Source organism: Prionailurus viverrinus, chromosome E2, assembly GCF_022837055.1.
Source record: "Prionailurus viverrinus isolate Anna chromosome E2, UM_Priviv_1.0, whole genome shotgun sequence".
NCBI classification, from domain to species: domain Eukaryota; kingdom Metazoa; phylum Chordata; class Mammalia; order Carnivora; family Felidae; genus Prionailurus; species Prionailurus viverrinus.
Window position 1 is genome coordinate 51,435,398 of NC_062575.1, and position 25,587 is coordinate 51,460,984.

General features: G+C 60.1%; 2 protein-coding genes across 9 annotated transcripts; one reads left to right on the plus strand and one right to left on the minus strand.

Moving 5' to 3' along the window:
* The first annotated feature begins 276 nt into the window (after window positions 1-276).
* KLC3 (kinesin light chain 3) lies at window positions 277-8,370 on the plus strand. 6 transcript variants are annotated; one of them, XM_047835917.1, is made up of 13 exons: window positions 277-396; window positions 3,616-3,881; window positions 4,372-4,602; window positions 4,908-4,977; window positions 5,349-5,568; window positions 5,902-5,989; window positions 6,063-6,164; window positions 6,597-6,770; window positions 7,295-7,385; window positions 7,464-7,504; window positions 7,588-7,694; window positions 7,884-7,947; window positions 8,133-8,370. In XM_047835917.1, exons 2-13 carry the CDS (start codon window positions 3,624-3,626, stop codon window positions 8,202-8,204), a joined length of 1,518 nt encoding a protein of 505 aa, XP_047691873.1. In that variant the 5' UTR covers window positions 277-396; window positions 3,616-3,623; the 3' UTR covers window positions 8,205-8,370. The 6 variants fall into 6 exon arrangements, with proteins under 6 accessions (XP_047691873.1, XP_047691875.1, XP_047691871.1 ...); XM_047835919.1 differs by lacking the exon at window positions 277-396 and adding an exon at window positions 3,153-3,239; XM_047835915.1 differs by lacking the exon at window positions 277-396 and adding an exon at window positions 3,197-3,303.
* On the minus strand, window positions 6,991-24,975 carry ERCC2 (ERCC excision repair 2, TFIIH core complex helicase subunit). Of its 3 annotated transcripts, none has more exons than XM_047835912.1 (23): window positions 24,924-24,975; window positions 24,505-24,604; window positions 22,857-22,934; window positions 22,713-22,775; window positions 22,428-22,541; window positions 19,207-19,323; window positions 19,002-19,118; window positions 18,686-18,809; window positions 18,507-18,603; window positions 18,184-18,317; window positions 17,937-18,105; window positions 16,158-16,276; window positions 13,814-13,883; window positions 13,661-13,730; window positions 13,466-13,567; window positions 11,871-11,934; window positions 11,121-11,242; window positions 9,926-10,018; window positions 9,753-9,825; window positions 9,429-9,499; window positions 9,174-9,317; window positions 8,900-9,043; window positions 6,991-8,558 (listed from the first exon to the last, which is right to left on the minus strand). In XM_047835912.1, the coding sequence occupies exons 1-23, from the start codon at window positions 24,926-24,928 to the stop codon at window positions 8,466-8,468; spliced, it is 2,283 nt and encodes a 760-aa protein (XP_047691868.1). In that variant the 5' UTR covers window positions 24,929-24,975; the 3' UTR covers window positions 6,991-8,465. The 3 variants fall into 3 exon arrangements, with proteins under 3 accessions (XP_047691868.1, XP_047691869.1, XP_047691870.1); XM_047835913.1 differs by lacking the exon at window positions 24,924-24,975 and adding an exon at window positions 24,700-24,806; XM_047835914.1 differs by lacking the exons at window positions 24,505-24,604; window positions 24,924-24,975 and adding an exon at window positions 24,153-24,465.
* Between the last annotated feature and the right edge of the window lie 612 nt (window positions 24,976-25,587).

Below are 25,587 nucleotides of genomic sequence, written 5' to 3' on the forward strand. Positions count from 1 at the left end.
GCAGAGGGGGCCGAGAGCGGCCGGCCCTGCAAGAAAGCCATCGGTCTGGGATCCAAAGTTTCCAACATTCCAGCTTCTCTGAGACCCAGCGGCTGGCCGGACTCTCCAGCGCGCCGGAATCATCCTCAGATTCGACGGGCCCCGCGGCCTGCGGGTTCGGCCTGCGCGGTGGTGCTGCTCCCGCAGGGCCCGGACCGCGGGGGCTCCGGTGGAGCCGGGCGGGGGGCGGGGCCGGCCTCACCTGCGGGGGCGGGGCTCCAGGCCGCCCCGCCCCTCGGAGGAGCCGCCCGCGGCCGGAGACCCGGGGCGCCGCCGGGAGCGGCGGGGCGAGCGCGGCGTGCCGGACGCGGCCGGACGCGTAGCGGCGGAGCGGGTCCCGGAGCCGTCCGCGCTCAGGTGGGCGCCGAGGTGCCGGGCGGGGGGTCCCGGGGCCTTCGAGGATGGGGGCGGGGACGGAGGGTGAGGGCCGGGGCCCGGCGCACCCTTGGGCCTGCCGGCCTGGGGACGGGGACGGGCCTTGGGGCCCCTGGACCCCTCCTGCCCCGCCCTGGGGCTCCCCCCCCCAGCTCCCCGGGTCTGGAGGCCCAGCTGGGGCCGCGCCCCCTCCCCCGTGCGCAGGTAAACAGGAGCGAAGACGGGGCGGGGCCTGGGGAAGGGCGGGGGGGGGGCCCTTGTGACGCCCGGGCGCCGGGGGGAAGCCCGGGTGCGCGGGGTCGGCAGGGCCAGACGGCCAGGGGTAAGGTGTGAGGTTTGGGGGGCTGGCCATGATGGGGGCCGCCTGATGCAGGTGTGTGTATCTGTGGAGAGACGGTGTGCGAAGCTCCGGTGTGGGCGCGGTGGTGTCAGGCCGTGGGTGTGGGTGAGAAAGGGCGACGGACGGGCGGGGTCGCCCTGGGAGGGGCGCGGAGGGACCGCGTGGATGACGGGGAACGGCTTCCGAGAGATGGGAACGTGGGCGACACCTCGGATGGTGTGTCTCATGCGGGGGGGCGGGGGGCGCTGCGGGTGTGGGACGCAGTTGCACTGTTTATAGGATTAGGTGTGAGGGTGCGGGCGGGGTGGAGGAGGGGTGGCTGATGGGGGACCCACGCGGACGTGCAGGGTGGCTGTGTGATTCTCCCCGTCGGCCGTGAGCGTGTGCGCACGGGGCTGAGCGTGCGAAAGGGAGTTTGCTGTTGGGGGGGGGGGGGGGCGGGTACCGAGTGCGGGAACCGGTGTGTGTCGAGGCGGCGGGCCACGTGGCGTGTGGCTGTGGTCAAGCTGGTGGGTGGCGCCAGCAAGAGCGTTCGGCTCGGTGGAAGTCCACGCGGGCAAAATGGTGGGGACGGTGACTTTGTCTCACGGGGCTCGTGTGGGAGGCGTGACGCTCAGTATGGCGTGGCGTGCGCGCACGTATGTACGTATAGCGAGAGACACGCGTATCCGTAGCGATGGCTGGCGAGTGAGAGCCGACGGTGTATAAAATCCATGATTCCGCGACCCCCTGACTGTGTGTCCAAGTGCACAGGTTTGGGAGCACGTGCGTAGGTGCCCAAACCGCGGGGCTGCTTCCGACGGACCGGCCGCTTAAGTGACGTGTGCGTGAGAGGGTGTGTGTCCAAGCCGCGGAACCGCCTCTGCGGGTCTCCGCCGCTGTCTGTGCCCACAGTGGGCGCCTGCTTGTGACGGCACAACGGAGTCTGAGTTCAGGGGTCGTTTGCACGTCCACGTGTGAAGCTCTGTGTGTCCGTGTGTGTGCTGCGTGGGTGCGTGAATCCCCGGCTGGCCAGGCAGGGGGTGGGGGGTGCTGGTGGAAGGAGGAAGGTGCACAGTGAATCCGGGTTTTGTGTGTGTGCGCGCGCGCGCACGCGCACTCGTACCCCTGGAGGAGACAATGGGCATATAATGGAGAGTTAGCTCCTTGCAGGACCATATGAGCGTGGGAGAGACATGTCATGGGTAAAAGTGCAGAGAAGAGGCTGAATGTAATTTGGGATTTGATGGTATTTTCACTAGTGAGGGGGCACAGAGTTTCTGTGTGTGTTGGCTTTTATTTCGTTTTATTATTAATGTTTGTTTATTTTTGAGAGAGAGAGAGAACACAAGCAGAGGAGGAGTAGAGAGAGAGGGAGACACAGAATCGGAAGCAGGCTCCAGGCTCTGAGCCATCAGCACAGAGCCCAACGCGGGGCTCGAACTCACGGACCGCGAGGTCATGACCTGAGCCGAAGTTGGGCGTTTAACCAACTGAGCCACCCGGGCACCCCTGTTGGCTTTTACTTCTGAGAGGAAAATATACTTTTGTGCTGGGTTGGAGTTCCACGAGGAAAGCGTACATGTGTTATTTCTGAAAGAGTGTATGTGTGTGTGCCCGAGTTAGTATGTTGCATTCGGTGTTGTTTTTTTTGTTTTTTTTTTTTTTAATGTATTTATTTTGAGAGAGCATGACTAGGTCGGGGCAGTTAGAAACCCCAGCAGGCTCCCCACTGTCAGTGTGGGGCTCGAACTCACGAACCATGAGATCACGGCCTGAGCCGAAGTGGGACGCTCAACCGCCTGAACCACCCAGGCACCCCACGTTATATTTTTAAGAAGGGAGTGTGTGTGTGCGTGTGTGTTTCTGAGAAACTAGGTACGTGTTGTGCTGTATTTGAAAAAAGAGCGTGTATTCTGTTTCCGAGAGGAGAATGTGTGTGCCGCCCTGTGTAATTAAGAAGGGAGGTTGTGCGTGTCTTGGGGTCTATTTCTGGGGCGGGAGTGCGTTTGTGCACTTGTGTGTGTGTATGAGGGTTCCAGAGGCCCCACCAGCTGTGTCACTGACTTTGTCACCCACATACAACCACCTGAAGCGCCACATGTGAGACCCCCACGCGTCACCCTCTAGGCCTCGGACTCTGAGCCGTCACATGGCCAATGTGACATCCATGGGCCGTGCCTGCCACACGTGTGTCCCAACATGCCTTGGGCTGGTGGAGCCCGTCTGCCGTGGAGGGCGGAGCCCCTGTTCCCTTGGGATCTGTCGGCATCTCAGGCCCCGGGAGCTGACACATGGGCCCCCCCTTTCCTGACCCCCCAATTCCAGAGGGCTCCTCTGCTTCTGGTGCCCCAGCCCCTTGGCCCTCTCCTCCGGGCCCCACCCCACCCCCAGTGGTCTGACTGGTTCCCAACAAAAACACCCTAAGAATGAGCTCACGGAGAGGCTGCTGCCTCCACACGCCCCGCCCCACACGCCCAGCCGAGGAGGGCGCCTCCAGTCCCAGGTCACATAGCCCGGAGTGCTGGGCCAGGGTACCTGGGGCCCTTGGGGTGGAGGGGGCTGGCCAGGTGAGCTCAGGGCAGCGGAGAGGCCACAAGACCACCGTTTGCCCTCTTTGGGTTAGTTGCACACGGGGTTTGGAGTTGCCCTCAGGGCAGGGCCCTGGGCTGAGGACAGGCAAAGCTAGACTAGAACGTTGCCAGTTGCTGGAATGGGTGTGGGACAGGGAGCCGGCTGGCGTGGGGAGGGCACGGAGGCAGAGGGCTGGCTGGCTGGGGAGAGAGTCGGGAAGGGTCCTGCTGGCTGGAATGACGCCGCGGCTGACGGGCTGGCTTGCCTGGCTCCGGCAAGGACGATCCCCCAATCCCTGCGGCCCCCAGGAGCGGCGATGTCCGTGCAGGTGGCGGCCCCCGGAAACGCGGCGCTGGGCCCGGAGCGCCTGAGCCCCGAGGAGCTGGTGCGCCAGACGCGGCAGGTGGTCCAGGGGCTGGAGGCCCTGCGGGCGGAGCACCGTGGCCTGGCCAGGCACCTGGCGGAGGCCCTGGCAGGGCAGGGCCTGGTGGCGGGCTTGGAGCTGCTGGAAGAAAAGCAGCAGGTGGTGAGCCACGCGCTGGAGGCCATCGAGCTGGGACTGGGTGAGGCCCAGGTATGAGGGGACCGGCGATCCCGCTGTGGTGCCGGGGAGGCTCGGAGCTGGGAGCAGGCCCAGGGATGAAGGGGGCAGGTGTGGGGGGTGGGGGAGGGAAGCCTGGAGCAGGGAAGACCTAGGCTGGGTTAGGCTTAGGGGTCCCTGGGCGGCATTACCGGGTCCTTGTGTGGGACAGGGGCCCCTGAACCAGATCGTGGCCGTCTAGAGAACTTGTCCTGGGGAGACTTTGGGGGTTACCTGGGCAGAATGTGAAGTGTCCCTATGCATGATTTGTGTGCCTAGGTAAAATCAGAAGGGTCCCTGGGCAGGATGTGGGTACGCCCCTGGGAGCCTCTGCGTATGCTTGGGGGTCACACGGAAGGGCCTCTGTAGAACCCGGGGGATCCCGGGTGGAATGGGGGTGCGCTGGCGCGATCGGAGGCCCCGGGGTGGACCAGGGGCTGTCGGGCAGGGTGGGGACCGGACCCTGCTCCCCAACCCCCTACAGGTGCTGCTGGCCCTGTCCGCGCACGTGGGCTCCCTGGAGGCAGAGAAGCAGCGGCTGCGAGCGCAGGCCCGGCGGCTGGCCCAGGAGAACTCGTGGCTGCGGGAGGAGCTGGAGGAGACGCAGCGACGGCTGAGGGCCAGCGAGGAGGCCGTGGCCCAGCTGGAGGAGGAGAAGAGCCACCTCGAGTTCCTAGGGCAGCTGAGGCAGTATGACCCGCCCGCGGAGAACCAGGTGCTGCAGGGCCAGCGGGGGCCAGGGCCACAATGCGCTGCCCCCCCCCCCACTGGCCCTCCTTAGGTACCCCACAGACCTGCACTCTCCACGGAGCCCCCAGCGCCGTAGACCCTTCAAAGAACCCCCTTGAATTTCCACAGAACCCCGCAGCTTCCACACCCCTCTCCAGATCCTCCCCGAGCCCTCCGGAAACTGCCCGAGGCTCCTGAACGCTACCTCCCTCAAACCCTGAGATCCAGGACCCCGGTCTCTAAAACAGACTTCCCAGCCCTCATGACTCCCCGCTTTCCTGTCTTCTGCAGCGGCCTGAATCCCCGCCTCGCCGGGACAGCCTGGCCTCCCTGTTCCCCAGTGAGGAGGAAGAGAGGAAAGGTGGGTGTGGGGGAGCACGCGATGGTGGGGCACTCAGCCTCGGAGGAGGAGGGGCCGTGAGCCCCCAAGGTCTCCGGGCAGGGATGTGGGCATCGGGGCCGGGTATCGGGAGTAAGTGGCTGGGCCAGGGCGGGTGGCAGCTGGCAGGGGAGGCTGGTGGCCCTGAAGCCAGCCCTCCACCCTTGCCTTCCCCCCCACCCCGGGTAGACCCCATGTTCACAGCCCTTGGACCAGTTAGACGCCTGCGATCCCGATCTCAGACGTCAGCCCAGTGGCCAGTAGGGCTGCGAGGCAGCTATAGTTCTGGGGGTGCATGTGTTCCCTCTCATGGGGTAGGAGACCTGTAGTGACTCGATGCCTCCCACGTGCAGGTCCGGAGGCAGTGGGGGCCGCAGCCGCTCAGCAGGGGGGCTATGAGATCCCCGCCCGCCTTCGGACCCTGCACAACCTCGTGATCCAGTACGCAGGGCAGGGCCGCTACGAGGTCGCCGTGCCACTGTGCCGCCAGGCCTTAGAGGACCTCGAACGGAGCTCAGGCCACTGCCACCCTGACGTGGCCACCATGCTCAACATCCTGGCGCTGGTGTACCGGTGAGGGCCGCCGTCGGCCGTGGACCCGTTGCTGGGGGCAGGGGAGCCAGCATGGGGCACCTGGACTGGTGGGTGGGGGCGTCGAGAGGGATCTGGGGAAGCCACTGTAACCCAGGCAAAGAGGAATCCGAGAACGTGGGTAACAGACCCCAACAGACAGGGAAGAGACGTTGGGGTGGTTGGAGGCCATCTGGGGGTAAGGGGACCCTGTTCTAGACTTGGGAGGTGCGGAGACCCAGAAGGGACCTCGGAAGGGTGGTGCCACCCCGCTTGGTTCAGCCAAGTACTACCCAGCACAGCTGACCCCCCCTCCGTCCCTGGGCCACCCCACAGGGACCAGAACAAGTACAAAGAGGCCACAGACCTTCTCCACGATGCCCTGCAGATCCGGGAGCAGACGCTGGGCCCCGAGCACCCCGCGGTGAGGAAGGGACGAGGAGTGAGGGCTGCGGGGCCGTGCCTCCCACCCCTGACCTGCCTCCCCCGCTCCACAGGTGGCCGCCACCCTCAACAACCTGGCTGTGCTCTATGGGAAGCGCGGGCGCTACCGGGAGGCCGAGCCGCTGTGCCAGCGTGCCCTGGAGATCCGTGAGAAGGTATTGCCACCACCCCCTGCCCAGCACAGTCCCCTGCCCCTTCCCACTGGATCCTGATGCGCTCAAATCAGTGGCTCTTGCGTTGGAACCCTGATCCCATGATGTCCTTGCCATCTGATATCATGAGTACCCAGTCTGAGCCTGAATTACCCCATCGCATGACTCACTACCCTTGACCTTCGGTGAGCTCCACCTGATCTTGACTCCTGACTCTGATCCTCCTTAGAAATCCCCTCATGTGCTCTCCAACCCGGTCCTGACCTTCCAACCCCATCGGGCCCCCCCCCCATGACTTTGTGACCCGATAAATGGCATTTGTGTGACTTCTACCCTCCCGCAACTCTCCCCATTGATCTTATAAACCTTAACTCCTGGCCCCCATCACGGCTGCTGGCATCACGTGGCCCACCAATCCCACTGACCCCCCCCTAGGTCCTGGGCACCGACCACCCGGACGTGGCCAAGCAGCTCAACAACCTGGCCCTGCTCTGCCAGAACCAGGGCAAGTTCGAGGAGGTGGAACAGCACTATGCCCGAGCCCTGAGCATTTATGAGGCCCTGGGGGGGCCCCACGACCCGAACGTGGCCAAGACCAAGAACAACCTGGTGAGGGCATCACAGGGCACAGGTACAACCTGGGGCGGACTGCCAGGGTCCCTCGGGAGGGAACCCCATTGGCTCAAGGGTGGGACAGGCTGGAGGCCAGGATCCCCCCTCCTCTGCTGAGCCCCTGGAGGAGGGGTCCTCTCCGACCTGGCCTCAGCTCGAGATCGCTCAGCACAGGAAGGACATGGAAACATCAGGAAACCACGCGCATCACTGGGGCCAAGATGTCAGTGTCCTATTTATTGAGCTCTAGCCACCACCCCCCCTTTTTTAGTACCTTCCCGGTACCCTCCACTTCTTAAAAGGGCCCTAGGAGGGAGGTGCTGTTACCGTCCCATTTTGCAAACGAGGAAATTGAGGCACAAAGAGGTGGTGTCACTAGCCCAAGGCAGAGCAGGAACCAGTCACCTGCCCTTGGTCACTAGGTGGGAGGTTGGGGGCGGACGCGTCTGGCTCCTCCTGTAACACCGGGCCCAGGGAGGTAGATCGGAGCCAAGATCACCCAGGCCCTCCCCTCCCCGCAGGCCTCGGCCTACCTGAAACAGAACAAGTACCAGCAGGCAGAAGAGCTGTACAAAGAGATCCTCAGCCGGGAAGACCTGCCTGCCCCTCTGGGTGAGCCCCCTCCCGTGCCCCTCCCCCCCCAGGTGACTTCTCAGTGTCCTCACTGCACTGTCCCCCATCTGTTCTTAGGAGCCCCCCCCACAGGCACGGCTGGGGACACAGAACAGCAGGTGAGGATGGGCTTTGCTTCCGCCACAGGGGTGGGGCCTGGCTGAGAAGCGGGGACTGACCCCTTTCCCGGTGCCCTCCCCAGCCCCTGCGTCGGAGCAGCTCATTCTCCAAGTTCCGCGAGTCCCTCCGGCGTGGAAGCGAGAAGCTGGTCTCCCGTCTCCGAGGCGAGGGGGTGGCTGGGGCAGCAGGGTGAGTGGTCCACTGGGTCAGCACCGAGCCCGACAGCTGCAGCCTCTGCAACCCACCCCACCCCCTGTCCTGCTCGAGAACCGTCTATGGTTCCCATCTGCTCTGGGACACGAACAGTCAGATCAGGTGCTGGGACAGTCTTCCCCAGAGCAGGAGCCGGACCCTCCGGGACTCCCCCTCTTCTTACAGAATGAAGAGAGCCATGTCGCTCAATATGCTGAACGTGGACGGTCCAAAGGCTGCAGGGACCCAGGTGAGGGGGGCACTCGGGTCAAGGATGGAGTAGGGGGCCACGCTGGGAGACCCAGAGGCAAGGCTGGGACCGGTCAGGCTAGAGTGGGGACAGAGACAGGCATGGACCAGCTAGTGAGCACGCTGGGGGGCGGCGCTCAGGGCGACTGGAGCCCGGCCTCGTCCTGCCCACGTGCCTGTCCGCAGTTCGCCAACCAGCACCTGAGCGAGGCTGCTCGGACCCTCAGCGCCAGCACCCAGGACCTGGGCCCCCGCTGAAGTTGACAGGACCACACGGCTCCAGCTTCTCAGGAAGAGTGGGGAAGGGGTGGAGGTTGGCCTTTCAGCTCCCGGATGACCTCTCCCCTGGGGGGGCCCCCAGGGTACCGGGCTTCACTGTGCCCCACTCTCCTCCTGCGATTAAAGGCTGTAGATTCGGAAGCCAGGAACGTCTGCCTGCGGCTTCGTGCAAGGACCCGGGGCGACTTCCGGGCTGCTGGGACCCAGGGCCAGGTAGGACTCCGGAGTCCCCGCCCCGAGCTACAGCTGCTGAGCAATCTGCTCTATCCTCCGCAGCGTCTCCTCCGATTCCAGCTGCTCCAGGCTGAGCAGGGACAGGCCCAGCTGGTCCTCCTGGAGGGGACGGAGCGATCAGGTCAGGGGCAGGCGGTGTAGCACTTCCCCATGGGACTCAGGGATCCAAGACTTGAACACCAGTAGTGACAGGAAGTGGCCTGCATCGGGCCTACTGGGGCTTTAGAAACACCCGTCCGATGCGGAGCATAGCATCCCTGGCAGGCCAAAACAGGCCTGAGGGAGGGAGAGGGGAGCCGGCCGGACTCCCACACCCCTCCCCGATCACTACAGACACCCCACGGGGCCCCCATTCCAAAGGCCTCTCTGTGGGGGGCAGGCTAGGGTTGAGAAAGTCAAGGGACCTTCCTGGACGAGGGGCTTAGCCACGTCCAGCTCACCCGGTGGAAGGGCTGAGCCATCTGCCTCAGGAAGTACTTGGCGACCTGGACCCCCTCATCCACCGTCAGGTTGAGGTTGGCGTCAGTGAGGTGCTCCTGGATCCAGCGGGGAAGCTTCCCGCGCTTGTCTGCCCGGGCGAACCGCTTTCGGCAGGCAGGCAAGGGAGAGAGGATAGACATCAGGACCCTGGGGGTGTAGGGGGGAGCCCAGGCCTCCCTCACCCTCTGGAAAAGGGGGGAGCACCCTGGCAGCCAGAGGCCCCCGAACCCCCACCTTATCGGCAAAGACCATGAGGCCATAGTCCGTCTTGCCCCTGATGGCCCGACCCACACACTGGGCTGCGTGGCGCATGGCATCGAAGGTGAGAAAGTCGTTCTCTCGGATCTGGAACTGGTCCCGCAGGTACTCCAGCCGCGCCTGCCGGTGAGAAGGTGGCAGAGCGGTCCCTCCGGCCCCCTCCACCCCGCACCCATTCCAGGGGATGGCCCGAGGGGCCCTAACATCCTAGCGCCCCCGGGGGCTGCTCACCTTGAGAATGCGGCTCTGGGTGTAGACGTAGGGAACACCAAACATGATGACGGCCCTCCCGTAGTGGTGCACTGGGGGGCGAGCACAGGAGGGGCACGGGGTTACCGGGGTGGCCTGACCTCGCGTGGGCCAGGAGGTTGTGCTGTCTCAGTGGGAAGAGCGCGGCTACGCTCCGAGGGCCCCACCGGGTACTCGGGACTCAGGAAGGGGAGATCCCGGTGTGTGCCCAGGTGAGGGGGGAGGGTGCTGTCGCCTGGGGGACCAGAAACAGCCAGAGCTCCACGCAGACACGGGGGGGGGGGGGGGGGGAGCTAGTCCACTCACCAAAGTCAATTCCCTCGGACACTTTGCCTCGGGCCACTGACAGCAGGATGGCTCCGCGGCCGTTCTCGCAGGCCTGGGGAGGGGAGGCCGAGACAGGAGCTGCGTGCCCTCGGAGCCGCCTCCTTCAGGCCCTCTGCACGCAGTCTCCTGGCATCCCCCACGCCCCTACCCACCTCCTGGTACTTCTCCAGGGCGACACTGGTCTCGGCCCCATCTTGTGTCTCGATGAAGAGCAGCTTGTTCCTCTGGATGTTTTCGAGAATGCCCTAGGGAAGGACACCAGGCGGGTCGGGCTGCGGGTGGGCCGGAAGTGGACTAAGGGCACAGGCATCCTGGCTAAACCCAGCTCTGCCCCAGCTCCTGTGCGCCAGCCTTGCACCTTCCTTCAGCCTTCCTTGTGGGAAGCTCTGTGATCTGCGGCGGGTGGGGGGGCAACCCCCGCACGCCATCCTTCGGACAAGTGGGGCCGCCATATGGCCCGAGGTGGCCCACTGGGACACTCCGGCCCCGGCTGGTGGTTGGTAGAGAGGCTGATGTAGGTCAGGCAGAGCCAAACAGAGGCTGCCCAGGGATTTCCTGTGACACTGCGTTTAACTGGGTGAGACCAAGGACGGACACGGGGACAGACCGGAGGGTCCAGAAACGCACCCCCACAGTCATCTGTACCTGTGTCCGTCTCCAGTGGGGAGAGTGCTTTCCCGTTCTCCACACAGAGAAAAAAGAACCTGGGCCCTGACCTTACCCCCTACACAAGGACGAATCTGAGGTAACTCACAGACCCAGATGTGAAAGCCAGAACTACAAGGCTTCTAGAAGACACACACGAGACCACCTTCGTGACCCTGGGCCAGGCGAAGTCTTCTTAAAGAGGACACCACTCAGGATGTGGATTCAGGTGGCCGGAAGCCACCTTCCCCACCGTGTGGGAAGCGCCCACGTGAGGACAAGACGAAGGTCTTGGCCGAGAGGATGAGGCCCCCCCCACCCCCCTGCTCTGTTCCTGGGTGCTTGGATCAGCCACGTTCTCTCATCTCGCCCTCAGGAAGTGCCCGCTTTCCCCCCTGAGAGCTGGGCCATGGTGCACTAGGAGAGAGGTCACAGCAGCCACCCGGTGCCCAGCTGTGCTGAGCCCCTTTTCCAGAAGGCCCATGACCTCACCCACACACTGCCTAGCAGGGGCTCGAGTTTTTAACCAGGGGGGGGAGAGGCACGTGCAAGGGTACACACTGTGTATTCTTCGAACTGTTCGCTGTGTTCCACACCCTGTCCCGTCACCTGTGGTGCCCGGCGCCACTCAGAACGCAAGACAAAGGAAACCAACACGCTGAGGGGAGAGGGGACTTCCGGGGAGGGGGCGGCTGGGCGTACCTGCTCGTACCAGGAGGCCACGGTGCTCTCCATGTACTGGTAGCTGGTGAAGAAGGCCACGATGCCGTCGGGGACCACGGCGGACATCTCCAGCAGGAGGTTCCCGTAATTCCGGATCACCGCTGGGAGGGGTCGGAGGGCGTCCTCGGTCCTCCTCCCCACTCCCTGTCAGAGCACTTCTACCTGATGCCCTGGTTTTGGCTTTTTGGTTTTTTTTTTTTTTAAGTAGGCTCCACTTGAACTCACGACCTTAAGCTCAAGACCTGAGCTGAGACTGAGCTACTCAGGCGCCCCTCTAGTGCCCTATCTTCAACTCGGGGTCCCCAGAAACCCCACTGAGGCCAGCTGCAGGGCGGTTCACACACACTCCACTTCTCTTTCCAGCCCCGTGGGTGGAACCCTCAGGTTAGGTGTGGCCACGTGACTCGTCTTGACCAATGAAATGAGTGGCCGGGAGTCACTTCTGGGGGCCGAACGCCTTTAGGAGGCATAGCACGATCACCAGGATCCCTCCCGTCACATCTCCCCACCGCCACGATGTGTCCAACAGTGAAGGTGCCCAGAGGGAGGGGACACCCGGGGAGGCCCCCCCGCCCAACCCACAAGGGCACACACCACAAGCCAGAAGCAAGAAGCACCCTCCGTGTTAAGCCACTCTGATTCGGGGCTATTTGTTACTGCGGCCTGACTCAGCCCATTGATACACCTCCCCTCTCGCAACCCATGCACCCAGCCCCGCGAGCAGCATACCAATATCTTCCCGGGTCTCAAATTTGGAGCTGATGGCCACCTGGTCATTGCCCCGACCGATGATCTGGAGAGAGCGAGAGCCATCACGGTAAGCAACTGGCAGTCACCACTCTAATGTGTTAGCTGCCAGCTAGTGCTGTGCTCAGCTTTTTAAAGATGCAATGTCACTGAACGAACCCTCAACCACACTGTTATCTGCCCAGCACAGATGAATGACCTAAGGCTCTGAGAAGGTGAGTTGCCTGCCCAAGGTCACACGGCAAAGAAACGGCAGAGGCAGGACTGAACCCGTCTGTCCGTGTCGCTAACCAGCCAGTGTATTCTACCGGCCCCAGCCTCGAGGTCAGGCGGCTCCAGGAGAACGTGTCACCCCGACCTCCACAGCCACCAGCCCCTGGCGCGTCCCTCCCGGGGCACCTCCACAAAACCGCAACGCAGTACGCGGTCACCACCGGTCCACGACCCACAAGGGCAATTCCAAGAGCCAAAAAACTCCAGAAACTCCAGCTATTTGAATTTGGCACAAACACATACGACAGCAGAATCTGCTCCGACCGGAGCCCCGGCTTGCCTCCCTTTGACGTCTTAAAACCTCTTCCTGCTAAAACACGACTTGCACTGGAGGGAGCTGCCCAGACCCCGCTGGCCATGTTGACATACCACACGGCACGTGCTTTGTTTTTAAAGCCTGGAAAAGTCTCAATTCTAAATTTTTTTTTAATGTTTATTTTTGTGAGTGAGCGAGCGCGCCGTAGCGGGGGAGGGGTAGAAAGCCGGAGACACAGAATCCCAAGCAGGCTCCAGGCTCTGAGCTGTCAACACAGAGCCCGATGCAGGGCTCAAACTCACAAGCAGGGAGATCATGACCTGAGCCGAAGTCAGACACTTAACCGACCGAGCCACCCAGGTGCCCCAGGAAAAGTCTCAATTCTAACATACACCTGGCCAGGGCACCTGGGTGGCTCAGTTGGTTAAGCGTCTGACTCTTGATCTCAGCTCAGGTCATGATCTCACGGTTCGGGAGTTCAAGCCCCACGCTGGGCTCTGTGCTGGCAGTGCAGAGCCTGCTTGAGATTCTCTCTCTCCCCCTCTCTGCTCCCCCCGCTGCTGGCGCGCGCTCTCTCACAAAATAAGCTTAAAAAAAAAAAAAATACGTCTGGCCCAAGGGATTCAGATAAAGGACGGAGGGCCCATGTTTTGATACCTGTTTACAGAGGAAACTGAGGCAAAGCAGAAAGGTCACTCGCCAACGTTCCGGCCCGATGACGAACCAGGCAAAGCCACGTTAACCGAGATGCTGACTGAGTGCCTACTGGCAGGCCCTGGGCTGCAGAAGCGTTTTATGCCCCTTATCTCACTACCCCCTCAAGCAGCCTGGACGTCAGAGAGGATGCATTCCCATTTTACAGATGAGAAACTGAGGCTTGGAAAGTCCTCCCTACCGGGAGAAGTAACATCAACCCCAGGTCTGTCTCTGAATCCAGAGTCTGTGCCCTCAGCTGTAAAACTCTCCTGCCTGAGCAACAGCACAGAGGGAGGAAAGGCGGCCCCCATTCCCATCTCCCCTGCCCCAGCACCCGCCCTCTCCCACGCACCATCGGGCAGAGGCACACCCGGGCCAGCGTCATGGTGAAGGTTGCCATGGTGACAGGATGGAAGTCCAGAATCTTGGGGTAGATGTCCAGTGGGGACAGCGTCTGTAGCAGAGACAGCAGGTGGGACCTCAGCAGGACAGGGCCAGGAACCCCACAGTGGGGGGCGGGGGACCGGGGGCAGAAAAGGGTCCTCACCCCAGATGTGATGATGACAGACTGGAAGCGCTCGAACACGGGTTTGATGGCCAGGGAAGCGTCCATGCAGCTGCAGGAAGCAGAAGAGGGTGTCGAGGGCCACGCTGGGGCCCCTGTGGTCCGTTCACACCCCCCACTGGGGTGGGGTCTCACCTGAAGTGCAGGATGGGGTTGGCAATGGTGGGGGTCCTGTCATCAAAGGGCTCGATGATGATGGTGAAACCTGCGAGCCAGGGAGATTCCAGGTCACCAGTCGGAGCCACGCCCACCCGGCCACACCCTCCTCCATTAGTGACCGGGACCACCAACCCTTTGCCCCAGCTTCAGACCCAGGCATCCAGAGTCCAACATACGCCCCAACCTGTCCGCTTCTCCCAGAGCCGACACCCACTCAGCATCACGAACAGAGAGCACCAAAGGTTTACTCCTGACTCTCCCAGAGCCTCGAGAACCCACCCTGCCACTCCAGCCAAAGCCTGGAGCCTTTCCCCTAGATCTATCCAACCCATCAGGCTGGTCAGCTCTACCTCCAAAGCCCATCTGCAACCTGACCACTCCTCCAACCCCCTTCCCAAGACCATCCCCTCTGGTCTGGACCACTGCAGTCACCACCTCACTGGGCTTCCAGCTCCCACCCCCGCTCCCTTCCCAGCAGCCAGAGAGACCCTGTGAAATCCTAAGTCAGGTCATATCCCTGCGCTGCTCAGAAGCCCGGTATAGCTCCCCACACCCCTCTCAAGGTGCAAAATCATCCAGGACCCTGCCACGCTGACTCCATTTCCTCACTCACAGGCCTCCTAACTTTCAAAAACCACCGGGCTCACTCCACCCCAGGGCCTTTGCACTTGCTGGACCCACAGTCCGAAAAGATTCCCAAGGCAGCTGGTTCCATTTGGTCATTTGGGACTCCGCTTAAATGTCCACACCTCAGGCCTCCCCTGGCCACCCCAGCCACCGCAGGCATGCTCCAACACGGCAATGTTTTTGTTTCTCCCTTTTTAGAAAACGATCCCTTTTTAGAATTATCTTTCTTATCTGAGTCTTTGCTACCTGTCTTCCTTTCTACAATATAAGTTCCAGGAGATCAGAAATCAGGTCCCTCTTGATTCCTGTCACTTCCCCAGTGCCGGGCCTGGCCTGTTTGTTGAAAAAAAAAAAAAACAGGTGAATGGGGTCGTCTGGGTGTCTCAGTTGGTTGAGCCACTGACCCTTGGTTTCGGTTCAGGTCATGATCTCACAGTATGGGGGTTTGTGCCCCGTGTAGGGCTTTGCACCGGCAGTGCGGAGCCTGCTTGGGATTCTCGCTCTCCCTCTTTCCCTGCTTCTCTCCTGTGTGTGCCTGCACACACACTAAGACAAACATCAAAAAAAAAAAAAAAAAATAGGTGAATGAATGAACTCACATACTCAATTTCACCTAGTTTAAAAAAAAAAAAAAAAAATCAAGTTCTCTACGCCCAGCTCTGTACTGGGGACACAATGGGAACCAAGACAGCTCTGGCCCTGCCCTCTCAGGGCTCGCAGTCTAATGATGGGGACACAGTCCTCTCCCCAGTGAGTGACCAGGTGACCAGACAGGGTTGGGACGGGGGAGCCAAGAGGAGGGGAGCCTGACGCAGCCTGGGGTCAGGAAGGGCTTCCTCGACCAGGGGCCATCTTTAACCAGCTAAACTGAAGGATGAGTAGGAGGTAGCTGGGGGCTGAGGAGTATCGGGCAAGATGTTCCAGGTCAAAGAACGGGAGGTGCTAGTGGATGGGAAGAGACGAGAAAGCCAGCCCCGGAAGAAGGTGGGCTGGGGCAGGAGAGAGGGATACAGAAGGCGGCTTGTAGTGGGACTTGCTACTGATGTGCGCCGGGGTGGGGGGACAGACTCTCCATCCTGCTGCAGGGTGTCGGGAAGTCTGACCTGGTTTCCGGGACAGAGCAGTAATCCCTGCGGATCAGACTGAGCCCTTGGCCAGCTTAACACGTGCTGACCAGTAAAGCCTCGGGAACGGGAACACATCCCCTCTCCCTGGCAAGCTGGAAACCTGAGCCATGCACTCAGCTCCTTGCTCCCCACCCCCCCCCGCCTCCCTGCCCCCCACCCCCCACCCCAGACACCAGGTCCCACATCTCTCTCCAGCGCCTCCCGTCCTCCCATCCTTCCCCAGGCCCCTACCCCTCCCTTGCTCAGAACCTGCCACGGCTCCCTACTTCCCGGCAGTAGAAAGGCCCACTCCTTACCACACCCAACAGCGTGAGGGACCCCACAGAGTTTCTCTGGCCTCGTCCCCCATCCTACTCCACTTTGAAGCTAGAAAATACACATCTGAGCACGAGGTTTGCGCTAACCCAAGAACTATCCGTGGGTCCTCACTGCGCTTGAAATAAAGCCCAGACTCCCGAGCCCAGCCCCACAAGGTCCTGAAAGTCTCGCTGACAACTCTCTGGACTCTGCCGGGCTCTCCCGATTCCAGCCGCCGGGGAGGCCTGGCAGAGAGAAGACGAGCTTACCCTTGGCGTAGGTGCTGACGAGGGTGGCGAAGTTAGCGAGGAGGGTGAGGGGAGAGAAGTCGGCGAGGTCGGCGATCTCCAGGGTGTGCAGCAGGGAGCGGAGGCGTTCGGCACAGAATCTGGTGCGAAGGCCGGACGGGGGTCAGGGTGGCGGCAGAGAGCCAACAGGACCAGCGACCTCCTCCGCCCTCGCCAGCACTCGGTCACACATCGGTCTCCCCGGGTGACCGGGTGCTCCGTGAGGGCTGAGACCGGGGCTGTTTCGGTCACCCCCGCGTCCCCACACCGTACAACTGCCCATCACGCAGAGCCACAGCTGCAGGACAGCGCACGCGGAGAAGTCACGCGTCATACGTCACACACGGCCGCGCCACCCCGTGCAGGCTCTTGGTCAAAAGAGGAGACCCACGAGCACACCCAGAATCCCAGTCACAGCCCGAATCCCGCACGGCCGCACGCACTCACACCCACGACCTGTCACACCGTGTCGGTCACACCTGGCCACCGTGGTGGCACATCCAAGCATCGGAGCCCCGCGTACTCACAGAGGACAATCTCACATACGCCGTGTCACCAGCCCTCACACACAAGGCCACCCAGTCACCTGACCGATGGTCAGGCTTGGGGCTGTCGCCCCTCAAGGGCAGGTCATGGAGCGGGAACGCCTGGTTTCAGAGCTCGGTGGAGGCTCAGAGCTTTAGAACCTGCCTCCGAATGCCACCGCTTCAAGTCTGTCATCTGTACGTCCCCACCCCGGCTGGATCAGGCGCCCCCTTTGAGCTCCCCCATCCCAGCCATGCTCACCCTGGTCATCCTGGTCTGGGGACAGACAGAGCCACCCCAGCCCCTCAGAGGCAGGGCAGTGAGCGGCTTTGGAGCCCTAAGGACCTGGCTTCGCACAACTGGCCCACAAGGTGCCGGGTGACCCCGGGCAGTGGCTTCCCCTCTCTAGGCCACACCGTCCTCCTCTGCGGCACAGGAGCGCCCTCCTGCGCTCCCACAAGATGCAGAGCGTGAAGTGCTTAGCTCATCACCAGTGCTCAAGACAGGGCAAGTAAGTTACTTCTGTCAGTGCTTTCTCGTTTCACCACCACAGAAACCCGGGAGTGAACGTGACGGCCCTCCTACCCATTGGAACAAAAGAGGAAACTGAGGTTCAGAGAAGACCAATGACTTATGCAAAACAGCCCAAGGAAAGTACAGGAGGCCCCACCCCTCTCCCAGGTCCATCCTCCGCTTGTTCCCTGCTAGGGATCATCCTCGCCAGACTGCCTGGCTGGGGGGGGGGGGGGGGTTCCTGGTCCCTGCCGACAGGCTTCCTGGGGACAAAGAGAAGCACTGGTAGGAGGCGACAGCGTCTAGGGGACCTACAGCATTTCCCCCCAGCTCCCACCCTGCTGGAGCTTGTCAGGAGCCCCCTCCGGGGCCGTCCCTCCCCTGCCACCGTGGCCTCAGGCGGAAATACCTGAGCCGGACGAGGGTCCAGGACCCCTGTCGGACCTCCTGCCCTGCCCGCCTGTCAGTCATGCCTCCATCAAGCTCTCTGGTTAAGCCACGCGTTGCCTGCCGGTTTCCCGCCCGACACACACAGGGACACGGGGCCAGCTCCGACCTCCCCGGGGATCTGCCCCGTCTGCCGAGTCAGCGCACACGCTCGCTCTGCGCCCGTCACTCACTCCTGACACCGGCCACGCGGCGGCCCCGGGCACAGAGGACGGGGCTCAGGGAGGCCCCGAACCCCTGCGGGGACCGGACGCCCCCAGCCGTGGGGGGCCGCACCTGAGGGGCTTGCGCTGGATGCACACACGCTGGGCCAGGCCGCTCAGGAAGGCGGGGGGGCTCTCCTGCACCACGTGCTGTACCCGCAGCCGCCACTTGACGTACTCCAGCAGCCGCCGGAGGAAGCCCAGGAAGTGCTCGGCCGTGCGGATGGAGCCGGGAACCGCCTCTGCGGGGAGACGCAATCAGCCGCCACCACGGGGAGAGCGGGACCGGGGGCAGGTGGCAGCAGGGAGCGGCAGCTCACCCTGGAGCACCTCGTCGGGAAGCACGGGGTTGGCCAGGTGGGCGTCGGTCTCCCGGGCCGCACTGGCCTCGCGCAGCCCCTCCACCAGGCGGCGGTACTCCTCCCGCAGACGCTGCTCATCGGTCTCCTTGATCCTGGGCGGGGGAGGGGGGATCAGGTGTGGGAAGAGTCGGGGAGTCTGGGGGGTGGGGTGGGGCACTGGGATAGGCCCGGTGTCCCCGGGAGAGTAGGTCGGGCAGAAAGCGGGGGCCCGGGAGAAGCTGGGAACCAGACGGCAGGGCGCAGGGTGGGCGTTCAGGTCCGGCAGCCACCCGAGGCCCCACCTGAGCACCGTCTTCTGCAAGGTCTCCAGGTTGCCCTGGCACCGGTCGAGGGTCCGGCGGGTGATGTTGACGCTCATGGAGTCGATGCAGACGTTGTCTAGAGAGGAGACGGGGAGAGCCGGGCTCAGGCGGGCGGCCGGAGGGGCTGAGTCTCTCCCCTCCTCTGCCTCCCGCCTCACCGATGTTGTGGGCCTCGTCGAAGACCACGACAGCTTTCCGGGCCAGCTCCTTGGAGACCAGCTCCGCGATCTTGGGATCCAAGAGGTAGTGGTAGCTGTAAACCACCACGTTGGCGTGCAAGATCTAGGGGCCAAGGAGGGCATGGTTATCCCGGCACCCGCCTCCCTCACGGGCTCGTAGACGCAAGGCCAGGTCTTGCCAGGCCAGACCTGGGCAAGGTACAAACACGAGCTGATGGATAGACAGACCGACAAACGGGCAGGCAGGCCGTAACGCACACCCCCGCCCCTCTGCCCAGCCCCCCAGCCTTCTCACCGAATAGCGGGCAAGGAAGTAGGGGCACCAGCCCTGGCGCCGCCCCAGGGCCTTCAGGTCATCCAGGTTGTAGATGCCAGCAGGGAGGGGCACCTGGCGCCCATGGACGTCAAACTCCTGGCGGGGGGGGCGGGGGTCAGGGAGGTCGGCTGTCGCAGCCGGCTTACCCTCCTGCCCTCCCTCCCTCAGCCCATTCGGCGGGCACCTCGTAGAAGCGGCAGTGGGGCAGGCTGGGGTCCTGCTGGTACTGTGCACGCACGTAGGAGGCTGTGAGGCTGTGGCATTTCCCGTCGACGTCTTTCCCAAAGCGCAGGGGCATCACCTGGCGGCCGGGGGGGCATCTTAGCACCGAGAAGCTCAAGCATTCCTCAACCCTGGGACTCTACACCTACCAGCTAGGTGGGACGGGGGGCTGTCTGGAGTGAGGATCGGGAATTGTGGGGAAACTTGAACCTCAACTTGTTTCGTTATTAAACAGTTAAGACGCTTGCGAACTTAACCGAGGAGGTATCAGAGGAGAGCAACTGCTAGACTCCTACACTGATCTTGGGATTGTGAGTTTGAGCCCAATGCTGGGTATAGAAATTACTTAAAACATAAAATCTTGGGGCACCGGGGTGGCTCAGTCGGTTAAGCATCCCGACTTCAGCTAAGGTCATGATCTCACAGTTCACGAGTTCGAGCCCCACACTGGGCTCTGCTCTGTCAGAGTGGAGTCTGCCTGGGATTCTCTTTCCCTCTCTCTCTGCCCCTCCCCCACTTGTACATTCGTGTGCACTCTCTCGCTCTCTCACCAATAAACTTAAAAACAGTAACAGTGATAAAATAAAATCTTCAGGGGCACCTGGATGGCTCAGTTGGGCAAGCGTCCGGCTCTTGATCTTGGCTCAGGTCACGATCTCACGATTCGTGAGATGGGAGCCCCACGTTGGGCTCTGTGCTGGCAGAGCTCAGAGCCTGCTTGGGATTCTCTCTCCCTCTCTCTCTCTGCCCCTCCCCCATTCACACACTTGCATGCGCTCTCAAAATAAATAAACTTTAAAAAAAAAATCTTTATGAGAAAAAAAAAAAGAACAGATTGGTGGTTGCCAGGGGAGGGGAGTGAGAAACGGGTGAAGGGGATGAAAAACAGCAAACTTCCAGTTTTGAAATAATTGAGTTCTAGGGATGTAACATACAGCACGGAGACTACAGTTCATACCATACGGCATTATTGCAAGTTCCTAAGGGAGATCTGAAAAGTTCTCATTACGAGACAAAAAAAATTTTTTGGAATTATATAAAGTGATACATATAACTAGACTTAACCAGGCGATCATTTTGCACACTATACAAGTACCAAATCTTTACGCTGCCCACCTGAAACTAACATTGTATGTCAATGACACCTCAATTTTTTTAAAAAATCAAGCTTTGAAGAATCTTTAGCGCGTGGGTTAAGGATAACGGCTTTATCTTTACAAATACTAAAATACCCAGAACCTTGGCAAATCTAAGAATCAGAGGAGTTCGGACGGCCTTGAGAACTGGCCTTGCCTAGCCTCGGAGCCTCTGCGGGTGGCACCAGCACAGCCCCCCGGGCTGTGTTTTCCCACAACAAAACCTGTTCCTTCACCAAAGGGAAGCGTCTGAGGCTGCTGACCCTCCCCCCACCCTTCCCATTTCATCAGTTGTCAAGGCTGGAGCTACTTTTTTTTTTTTTAATTAAGTTTTTTTTTAACGTTTTTATTTTTTTATTTTTGAGACAGAGAGAGATACAGCATGAACGGGGGAGGGTCAGAGAGAGGGAGACACAGAATCCGAACCAGGCTCCAGGCTCTGAGCTGTCAGCACCGAGCCCCGATGCGGGGCTTGAACCCACAAACTGCGAGATCATGACCTGAGCTGAAGTCGGACGCTTAACCGACTGAGCCACCCAGGCGCCCCAAGGCTGGAGCTACTTCTAATGATCACCCACCTCATCTATCGTGTCTCGTGTTCTCACAAACAATGTCATGAGGGGCGCCTGGGTGGCTCAGTCGGCTAAGCGTCCGACTTCAGCTCAGACCACGATCTCACGGTCCATGAGTTCGAGCCCCGCGTCGGGCTCTGTGCTGACAGCTCAGAGCCTGGAGCCTGCTTCGGATTCTGTGTCTCCCTCTCTCTCTGACCCTCCCCCATTCATGCTCTGTCTCTATCTCAGAAATAAATAAACGTTAAAAAAATTTTTTTTAAATAATAATAATGTCATGATATATATTCCACGCATTTACCACACGTAAAGTGCTTAGAACACTGCTTGGCCATGAGCCCCGATGGTTTTGTAGCGTAACTTAACAATAAGTAATATTCTACGTGTCACAGATTATTATATAAATAGCATGGTCACTTGTCATGTTTTAGATTTTTGCACATGCTAAGGGCTATACGTACATTACCTCGCTCGGTCACTTATTTATTTATGTATAACATTTATTCATTTTTCAGAGACACAGTGCCAGCAGGGGAGGGGCAGAGAGGGAAGACACAGAATCTGACGCAGGCTCCAGGCTCTGAGCTGTCAGCACAGAGCCCGACGCGGGGCTCGAACCCACGAACTGTGAGATCGTCACCTGAGCTTAACCGACTGAACCACCCAGGCACCCCTTAATCTTTTTTTTTTTAATTATTGAGATATAATGGACGTACAACACTAGGTTAGTTTCAGGCTGTACAATGTAAGGACTCGATGCCTGTATATACTGCAAAATGACCACCACAACAAGTCAGCTAACATCTGTCACCACATAGTTACAATTCTTTTCCTTTTTCTTTTTTTTTTTAAAGGAAGCTCTATGCCCAATGTGGGGCTTGAAACTTATGACCCCGGAGATCAGGAGTCGCATGCTCCACTGAGCAAGCCAGCCAGGCACCCCACAATTTTTTCTTACGATGAGAATTTTTAAGATCTACTCTCTCGGCAACCTTCAAATACATGATACAGTATTATTTACTGTAGTCAACATGCTATACGTTACAACCCCGTGACCTATGTGTTTTATAACTGGAAGTTTGTACATTCTGACCCCCTTCGCCCATTTCACCCACCCCGCTACCCCCTTGCCCAATCTTATCAACAGCAGGTAACTAATTACTCCCATTTGACAGAAAGGGAGACTGAAGTCTGACTATAGAAACCACCTATCCGAGAATACAGGACTATTAAGTTTCAGAGCCAGGAAACCAGGCCTGCTGGATTCCAGGAAGTGCCTTTTTTAACCTCTCTCAGGCTAGGGAGGATGTGCGTTTGGGCCGCGAATGAGGACTCAGAATTTGACGAGTGAGGAGGGAATTCTGCGTGTGGTCCCTGCCTATCACCCTGAGAGGTATGGTCTAGGGATCTAGGATTCCTGGTTGGATGGCGGTCTAACCCTGAGGCGTGGGGAAAGCGGAGAAAAGGGCACTCACCTCGGGATGAATGCACAGGTTCTTCCGGGAGCTCAGAGCCAGCCCCAAAAACGGCAGCTTCTCACCCTCCTGCTTCTCATAGAAATGGAGCAACTTTCGAAGCTCTTCGATCACCTGTTCCCGTGAAGGAGGGAGGGAGGACTCCAGCACAAGTCCCTGCCCAGCCTGGCCCCGGCCCTCCCCCAGCTTCTCAAACGCGACACCCCCCAGCTACAGGAGCAACCACCAGAGGGAACAACAAGTCCTACGGAACTTGGCCTTGGCCGGGGATTGGCCCTGGCTCACCTTCTCAATCTCAGGCACAGTCCTCGAGCAGTAGATGAGTTTAGTCACCTCCAGTGGATATGCCTGCCGATGATGACAACGGGCTCAGCCCCTGCTGGATCCCTTCCCTCTGCCTCCCCCTCCACGGGCCCAGGGGTCACTTACCCTCTGGTATGCCATGATCAGGGCCAACAGGGACACGGTCTTCCCAGTGCCTGAGGGCATCTCCAGGACTCCATGACCCTGCATGTGGAGACAGACAGAACTTCAGGGACACAAACTCTGGGGACTGCCCCCAGAATGCCACCATCTTGAAATAAGAGGGACAACAGCAGTTAAAAGTCTAGGCCCCAGGGACAGTGGGTTTGAACCCCACTTTGGCCACCTCTTTGTTGTTGAGTGGTCATAGCAAGTGCCTTCACCCATCTGACCTTGGTATTCTCATCTCTAAAACAGGCCAGGGGCACCTGGCTGGCTCAGTCGGAAGAGCAGGAGACTCTTGATCTCGGGGTTGTGAGTCTGAGCCCCACACTGGGTATAGAGATTACTTTAAAAAGCAAATAAATTTTTTAAAAATAAGTAAATAGGGGCGCCTGGGTGGCTCAGTCGGTTAAGCGGCCGACTTCGGCTCAGGTCATGATCTTGCGGTCCGTGAGTTCGAGCCCTGCGTCGGGCTCTGTGCTGACAGCTCAGAGCCTGGAGCCTGTTTCCACTTCTGTGTCTCCCTCTCTCTGACCCTCCCCCGTTCATGCTCTGTCTCTCTCTGTCTCAAAAATAAATAAACGTTAAAAAAAAATTTTTTTTTAAATAAGTAAATAAATAAAATGGGCCTACTAAGCACTTCCTTACAGAATTACTGTGAGGACTAATGAGAAAGTGAGGGTTATACGTTTAGCATGGTAACTGACAGGTAGTGACCTGCCTTTTCTTTTAATTTAGCAAACCCTTTTACAGCACTTACTCTGTGCCTGACACTACTTTTTTTTTTTTTTTTAACGTTTATTTATTTTTGAGAGCGAGACAGAGAACGAGGCCGCGCGTGCTCGCACAAAGGGAGAATGGGGCAGAGAGAAAGGGGGACAGAGGATCCAAAGCAGGCTCCATGCTGACAGCAGCGAGCAGATGCGAGGCTAGAAATCGGGAGTCCGGAGATCACGACCTGAGCCAAAGTGGAAAGTTCAACCAACTGAGCCACCCAGGAGCCCTTGGCACTGCTTCTAAGGGTCTTCCATCAGAATCTCTCAGCCTAGGCTCTCTGGGCATTTGGGGGTCAGATACTACTTGGCTGTGGGGTGAGGGGGCCTGTCCTACGCACTACAGGATGTTTAGCAGAGTCCATGGCCTCTACCTGCTAGATGCCGGTAGCACCCGCCCCCCTCCACTAGGACAACCAGGAATGTCTCCGGACACTGCCTCGGGGGGTCCAAATCATCCCCAGTTAAGAACTGCTGCCTTACTTACCGAATTAACTCCTAACAACCTGCACACGAACCTCTGAGGGTAGGCAGTCTTAACGAAGCCCGTTTCACACACGTGAAAAGCGTGCAACAGGGAGATTAAGTGATTCACCCAACCGCACACGGCTGTGGGTCCAGGCTTCCCACCCGGGAGCCGGCTCTAAAGCAGCGCAGCCTCTGATAAATGTTAGGCGCTGCTTTTGTGAACTATTATTTTAGATGCCAGGAGTTTGGGGAGCGCTGGCCTCCCAAGGACCTCAGATTCCTAAAACCTAGACGTCCAGAAAGTTCAGTCTTAGAGGCACGCGTGGCCGTCCCACTTGTCAGGTGGGAAGCCGAGGGCCGGGCCCCCCCACCTTGGCGTCCAGTGTGCGTTTGAGCTCCAGCATGTAAGAGAACTGCTCCGGGTAGATGTAGTCGAAGGGGAAGTAGACCAGCAGCCCGTCCACGTTGAGCCTGGAGGCGGGGGGTGGGGGGCAGGGTCAGTCCCCCGCCCCCTGGGCCCCTCTCCAGCCCCCGCACTCCCCTGTCGTCCGGCCGAGAGGAGTTACCTGCCGGGAGCCGGTCCCCCCGAGCATCCCCGGCTGCCCCAGGACCCGCGGGTCCCTTCGGCATCTCCTCGCTGACCGTCCTCGTTACCGCCCCGTGGGGCCCCGCGGCTAACTTCACCCCACTCCTCCCGCACCCCCGCGCCCCGCCCGGGCCCCGGGCGCACCCACTGGTCCCCCCCATCTTTTAGACCCCGGCGAGCAGCGAACCCCGACCCCGCTCTCACTTCATGGCGCCGGCCTCGGCAAGAAGCGGCGTTGGCCCGCCTCCCTCATAAATATTCAGAGACCGGGATCCGTGGGGAGTCCACGAGGTGCCGCTCCACCTTTCTCACGACGCCATTGGCTGAAGCCGCCCGTCACTCTACTGGGGCGGGGGATAATGCGCGTGCGCACTGCACGGCGGGGACGGAGCGGGGCGGACCCGGGGAGAGGAGGTGTCGGAGGCGTCGCTGAGGATCGCAGAGTGCCAAGAACAAAACATGAAGGGAGAGAACCGAGATAATCGATCCCATTCATTACTGTTTGGTCTCTCTGCATCTACGTAGTTCATCTAGCAAATAGTCGAAAGGAAATGACAGGAAAATTGGGGACCCCTACAGACCCCACGGTTAAGGAATGTCTTCGCCGCACGAGACAAAACATGCATCTATAAAATCCCTGCTGTGCCCTAGATTTTTCTGGGGAGAAATAACTCCTCCCATTTAGTGACCGCCTACTGTTTGCCATCAGGCAGTAATGCAAAGGCACTGTGGCTTGTCGGCTGAGGTGTGGACTCTGGAATCAGAATGCCCGGGTCCAAATCCTGGCTCCGCTGTCTATTAGCTGTGTGACCTTGGTCAAATTAACTTCTCACCTGCGAAGTAGGAACAATTAGATTATCTACAGTGT